General features: G+C 40.3%; 1 protein-coding gene across 1 annotated transcript; it reads left to right on the top strand.

Annotated features, from left to right (window-relative positions):
• The first annotated feature begins 4634 nt into the window (after positions 1 to 4634).
• Positions 4635 to 6111, top strand: fabp6 (fatty acid binding protein 6, ileal (gastrotropin)). Its single transcript, XM_038989065.1, has 4 exons — positions 4635 to 4907; positions 5173 to 5348; positions 5799 to 5888; positions 5996 to 6111. Exons 1-4 carry the CDS (start codon positions 4841 to 4843, stop codon positions 6044 to 6046), a joined length of 384 nt encoding a protein of 127 aa, XP_038844993.1. The 5' UTR covers positions 4635 to 4840; the 3' UTR covers positions 6047 to 6111.
• The last annotated feature ends 472 nt before the right edge of the window (positions 6112 to 6583 follow it).

The following is a 6583-nucleotide window of genomic DNA, read 5'->3' on the forward strand; positions in this document are numbered from 1 at the left end:
CAAAAAATAAACCTTCTGTGAACCTTTTCCACAAGGGGCGATATTGTATTGTATTTCAAGCATCAGCGAGGTTCAAGCAGAGATGTTAAAAAATGTACAGTATGCCTATATTGATTTTGGACCTTTTGTCTTTGGTTCTAGTTCTATCCCTATCCTTCAAACATGTTGTCTGGGCAACACTCAATGCATTGCATTTAACACTTATCAGTCACTTCAAATTCGTCAGGTGGTGACTCACTAGTATAAACTATGTATAACTGTGTCATTATGTCTCATATGAGGCAAGAGAACACATTATAGAGTAAATGCATATAAAGTGAATTATCTTAACCTGCTGCTTAAATTCTCCTAACCTGCTACGAAAAAGTAACGTCCGGTTGTAGCTCTATCTAAGTAGCAGTCCAAATGACGAGGTAGACGAAAACAACAACAAGCGCAATTAATGGCTTTGGTCCTTGCCATAGCCTTCAGCTTCACGATTGCTGACTGGTCTGGTGCAAGGCTTTATAAGGCTTTAAGTCTTAGGCCACAATTGCACATTGCTATTTAATTGTCACATTATATTTGTCTCCTTTAGAAACCAAGCTTACCAGTAGGTCTATGTATACCACAGTTTCTAAAGATAGGATCCAAAAACGAGGGGTCATATCAGTTCTACCATTTACGTCTGCATAAAAGGTGTATCTGAATGGATAAATTCTATAAATATAATGCATTGCTATATATCCCTTATCCATATTATTCAATGGATACTTTACAGGATTTTTAAAGCAGTACCAGCAGTGTCTGAAATACACCCCTGATATAGATCTTGGCCTATAGCATACACTCCTAGGCCTAATGTGTTCATAGCGAACTTTTGACCTGAGCTTAGGGTGGTTCCTCTGAAAAGCACTGTCAAAGCATCTCAGCAGGAAATACCGTTGGATATTATATGGGGGTGGATGGAAGATAATAGTATTACTTGACAAGGCAGCTGAAACACATTTCCAGTTGAGGAAGAGCATTTGTGTTACAGGTGTGTCCTTTGTGTGAATTAGAGATTATCCATAAGAGATACCGTAGTACCCCTTTTGAGAGTACCACCTTACAAAAATGACTTCTGCCAGAGAAAGATTGTATGACATTTGTCATTGGTAAGGGGTACTTAAGTAGTATGGTGCACTATAAAAGTTGATGTTTCAGTGTGTTTTACACTCTTCAAACTGATTCAACCCTCGGGGGAGAATAAAATGATTTAGCTCTGTGCTGAAGGACACTGTTGAGCAAATAATCATGAAAGAGTGTTATGTGTTCTCTTGGCATAGTACAATAACGACTCAAGGGATGAAATCAAAGGTAATACAGTATGAGTCAATGAGTAACCAATACCTGAATAAACGTACTTACTTATTCATTTCAATTTTTTAAGAATTTCACATGAGCATTTTCTTACATTTAGATGAGCATTACGTAATTCAATGAACTATCAAAAATAGTAGCCTACAGTAGGCTAGATATAAAAATGTGGATCTTATTACATACAGTCGAAGTCGGAAGTTTACATACACTTAGGTTGGAGTCATTAAAACTCGTTTTTAAAACATTCCACAAATTTCTTGTGAACAAACTATAGTTTGGGCAAGTGGGTTTGGACATCTACTTTGTGCATGACACAAGTCATTTTTCCAACAATTGTTTACAGACAGATTATTTCACTGTATCACAAAGTGGGTCAAAAGTTTACATTCACTATAAGTTGACTGTGACTTTAAACAGCTTGGAAAATTCCAGAAAATGATGTCATGGCTTTAGAAGCTTCTGATAGGCTAATTGACATCATTTGAGTCAATTGGAGGTGTACCTGTGTATGTATTTCAAGGCCTACCTTCAAAACCTTCAAACTCAGTGCCTTTTTGCTTGACATCATGGGAAAATCCAAATAAATCAGCCAAGACCTCAGAAAAAGAACTGTAGATCTCCACAAGTCTGGTTCATCCTTGGGAGCTATTTCCAAATGCCTGAAGGTACCATGTTAATCTGTACAAACAATAATACGCAAGTATAAACACCATGGGACGACGCAGCCATCATACCACGCAGCCATCATACCGCTCAAGAAGAAGACGCGTTCTGTCTCCTAGAGATGAATGTACTTTGGTGCAAAAAGTGCAAATCAACCCCAGAACAACAGCAAAGGATCTTGTGAAGATGCTGGAGGAAACAGGTACAAAAGTATCTATATCCACAGTAAAACGAGTCCTATGTCGACATAACCTAAAAGGCTGCTCAGCAAGGAAGAAGCCACTGCTCCAAAACCGCTGTAAAAATCCAGACTACAGTTAGCAACTGCACATGGGGACAAAGATCATACTTTTTGGAGAAATGTCCTCTGGTCTGATGAAACAAAAATAGAACTGTTTGGCCATAATGACCATCGTTATATCTGGAGGGAAAAGGGTGAAGCTTGCAAGCTGAAGAACACCATCCCAACCGTGAAGCACAGGGGTGGCAGCATCATGTTGTGGGGGTGCTTTGCTGCAGGAGGGACTGGTGCACTTCACAAAATAGATGGCATCATGAGGTAGGAAAATTATGTGGATATATTGAAGCAACAGCTCAAGACATCAGTCAGGAAGTTAAAGCTTGGTCACAAATGGGTCTTACAAATGGACAATGACCCCAAGCAGACTTCCAAAGTTGTGGCAAAATGGCTTAAGGACAACAAAGTCAAGGTATTGGAGTGGCCATCACAAAGCCCTGACCTCAATCCTATCGAACATTTGTGGGCAGAACTGAAAAAGCGTGTGCGAGCAAGGAGGCCTACAAACCTGACTCAGTTGCACCATCTCTGTCAGGAGGAATGGGCCAAACTTCACCCAACTTGTTATGGGAAGCTTGTGAAAGGCTACACACAACGTTTGACTCAAGTTAAACAATTTAAAGGCAATGCTACCAAATACTAATTGAGTGTATGTAAACTTCTGACCCACTGGGAATGTGATGAAATAAATAAAAGCTGAAATGAATCATTATCTCTACTATTATTATGACATTTCACATTCTTAAAATAAAGTGGTGATCCTAACTGACCTAAGACAGCGAATTTTTACTATGATTAAATGTCAGGAATTGTGAAACTGAGTCTAAATGTATTTGGCTAAGATGTATGTAAACTTCCAACTTCAACTGTAAGTTATTCAAGTATGTCAACACGTATGGCACCATCTCATCAAGCATGTCTACAATATTTACTGTGACTTTCTGCCCATGCCATAAGCACTGCATAGCTCATCCACTGGATTGTATAATTTAGCTGAAAATACACTGAGTGTACAAAACATTAAGATCACCTTCCTAATATTGAGTTGGACCGGATTGAGTTGCACCCACGTTGACTCCAATTCTTACCAGATTTGTGTCAAGTTGGCTGGATGTCCTTTGGGTGGTGGACCATTCTTGATGCACGTGGAAACTGTTGACTGTGAAAAATCCAGCAGCGTTGCAGTTCTTGACACAAACTAGTGTGCCTGGTACCTACTACCATACCATGTTCAAAGGCACTTCAATATTTTGTCTTTCCCATTCAACCTCTGAATGGCACACATACACAATCCATATCTCAATTGTCTCCATCCTTATTTAACCTGTATCCTCCCCTTCTTCTACACTGATTGAAGTGGATTTAACAAGTGACATCAATAAGGGATCATAGCATTCACCTGGTCAGTCTGTCCTGGAAAGAGCAGGTATTCATAATGTTTTGTACACTCAGTGTAATTTCATAGTTAATCACATCGAGATTTGGAGCTACAAGAAATGCGAAAGTGTGAGATGTATTCAGTCTTGTGGCTTGCATTTTGAAAAGGCATACTCTTTAGTAGAGGTTCTTGGACGAGCAGTGGGGTTTTACCCTTATGGCTTTAAGGGTATTGACCTGCATGTGTTGCTTCCTCACCAATGCCTTTTGAATTTCAAAACGCGCTGATATAAAAATGTGTTGTGTGTATTTCTGCATAGTTTTTGGCAAGTGCTGGGACTTGCACTGAGTAGCATCTAAAAATAGGAGCCGTAGGAAGTTTGATGTACAAGTGGAACACTGAATTTGTGGGCGTGCATTTTCTGGAAAGGTCTCAGAGGCTAGGTGTGTGTATGTGTGTTTCCGATGTCCTCGAACAGACTGTCCACCCCTGACGATTATCCCTGGTGTTTTGGCGGTGGTGTAACGAGCTTACTGTCCTCCATGAGCTGATATTGTGTGCTGCCAAGTTCTATGTCTGGTCTCATCATAGGATCTTTGGTCAAGGGTGGAAAATGCAGAGTAATGTTCTGTAGCTGTCATAGAGATCATGACAACACTCCGAATGGATAACTAAACAGACAAGGAGAAGCTGTTGTTGATTCAGAACCTGTGTCATGTATGGCAGCCTTAGGTCCCAGACTGAGGCAGACTGTAAACTCACCATGTAATTCACTGTTGACTAACAAATTAAAGGAGGGGTTGTATGGTCCAAGCATGTCCTCTGTTCTGAGGGCATTTTGGACCTCTATGTTGCCATTGATGTAGTATTGAAATACTGTTAATAATCAGGTGTTTCCCCCCCCCCCACACATACAGTAGTAGATTATGTGCAAAAGGTGAGTGACCCCATGGTCACCAACTCTCTGACTCGCCATAATACCCAATGGCACCATAAAAGTTTATGGCGTAGTGATGTACCCATTGTAGTGAAAGAAGGGTGGAGATGGTTGCCGTGTCTATTTAAAGAGGGACAGGTTGTCACTCAGTACCTGACTCTTCCCTGCTGGTCTTGGAACTGCTTCTCCCTCTCCTTTACCTCTCCTTTGCTTTCTGTACACCATGGCCTTTGCTGGAAAGTGGGAAACTGAGTCCCAGGAAGGATACGATGAATTCTGCAAGCTCTTTGGTAAGACATTTATTCAAGTTTAATAACCACCTGTATAAAGTAATAGTAAACCTATGAAAGCCTTAGTCTTTGTCTTGACATCTTGAATTCAATTGTTTTATGCAATATATTGAAATGGATGTATTCACATCACTGCACATTCAATGGGGATTAGCAGTATTAGTATAGAAAAACTACGGTGCTCAAACAGTGCTCAGACATGAGAATATGATTCAAAATTGCCTCATTACCCCTAGTCTAACTACATATTTTCTTGTTATCCAAGGCATCCCTGATGACATCATTGAGAAGGGTCGTGACTACAAGCTCATTACTGAGGTGGTGCAGAACGGCAATGAGTTCTCATGGTCCCAGCTCTATCCCACAAACAAGACCATCAGCAACAAGTTTGTCATTGACCAGGAATGTGACATGGAGACTATTGGAGGGAAAAAGTTCAAGGTAAGAATCTCTATGATGTGTCATACAACTTTCAGTCAGTTTAGATCAGGAATTCGTTTTTTTTTAAATCCTGGTGTCTGTTGTGTAAGCTTCTGTAATATAGTACTTCAGACAAAAGTCTCATATAGTCACTATAGTAAAAAATTATCTAGGGGACTCCCGAGTGGCGCAGCGGTCTAAGGCACTGCATCTGAGTGCTAGAGCCATCACTACAGACACCCTGGTTCAAATCCAGGCTATATCACAACCGGCCGTGATTGGGAGTCCCGTAGGGCGGTGCACAATTGTCCCAGCGTCAATAAGAGTTTGTTCTTAACTGACTTGCCTAGTTAAATATAGGTTAAATTTAAGATAGGGGAACTCAGATGCATGTATTGTAATCTAGAATCTAGATTGTTGGTTTAACAAATTATAGTATGAATAAATATAATTTGTGTCCATCCATTTCAGGCCACAGTTACAATGGAGGGGGGCAAGCTGAGCACGAAATTCCCCAACTACCACCACACATCTGAAATCAGCGGAGGAAAGCTGATTGAGGTAAGTAAAAGTGGCACTTTGCAGAAGATGGTGTATATTAGAGGGGAGAAGAAAAAAGACATTTAGGCAGTTCAAGTAATGTTTTATATATGTTTTCCCCTGTTTAGACCTCAATCGCGGGCTCAGTCGTGCTGAAAAGAACCAGCAGGAAGATCTAAACACACTGTGACCGTGCTATTAGCAAAAAAACGAACGGAATAATGAGTAAATAAAGTAAGACTGCCTAGCCAACCTGCTGCCTTGGTCTTTGTGTCTCTCCTATGCGTGATGACATTTGCCACAAGAGGAAAACCTCTTGACAAATGTCACTACATTTATTATGGGACAACCATTGGGGGGGGGAAATCTATCTTTAAACACAATACAATTCAGTAGCAACTTTAATAAAAGGTTGAAAGAATAGTTTTCAAGAGTTTGCTAGAATGATTCATACCCTATACCATCAAGATTAAGCCGTGTGTAGAATAGAATCTGGAAACCAGTTGGATTTTCCATTTCCACCATGATAGATGTACATTGTTAGGTTTTAGGATTAAACATTAACAAGCAAACAACAGGTTTGTGCCACACTCTCTTAGGATGTGCATGCAAACCGAGTTAAGAGCAATTAAGCTCTCTGGGATAGTTACAAAACAATAGACAGATGAGGGGATGTCTCGGGGTGAATGAGTGTCCCCCTCTCTGTGTAACCAGCC

Source organism: Salvelinus namaycush, chromosome 3, assembly GCF_016432855.1.
Source record: "Salvelinus namaycush isolate Seneca chromosome 3, SaNama_1.0, whole genome shotgun sequence".
Lineage (NCBI taxonomy): Eukaryota > Metazoa > Chordata > Actinopteri > Salmoniformes > Salmonidae > Salvelinus > Salvelinus namaycush.

Excerpts from the sequence above, each read along its gene's own strand:
- fabp6 (XM_038989065.1), top strand. The coding sequence starts at position 4,841 with ATGGCCTTTGCTGGAAAGTGGGAAACTGAGTCCCAGGAAGGATACGAT. Across the intron at positions 4,908-5,172 it reads TGAATTCTGCAAGCTCTTTG|GCATCCCTGATGACATCATT; the intron begins GTAAGACATTTA and ends TTGTTATCCAAG. Across the intron at positions 5,889-5,995 it reads GCGGAGGAAAGCTGATTGAG|ACCTCAATCGCGGGCTCAGT; the intron begins GTAAGTAAAAGT and ends TCCCCTGTTTAG.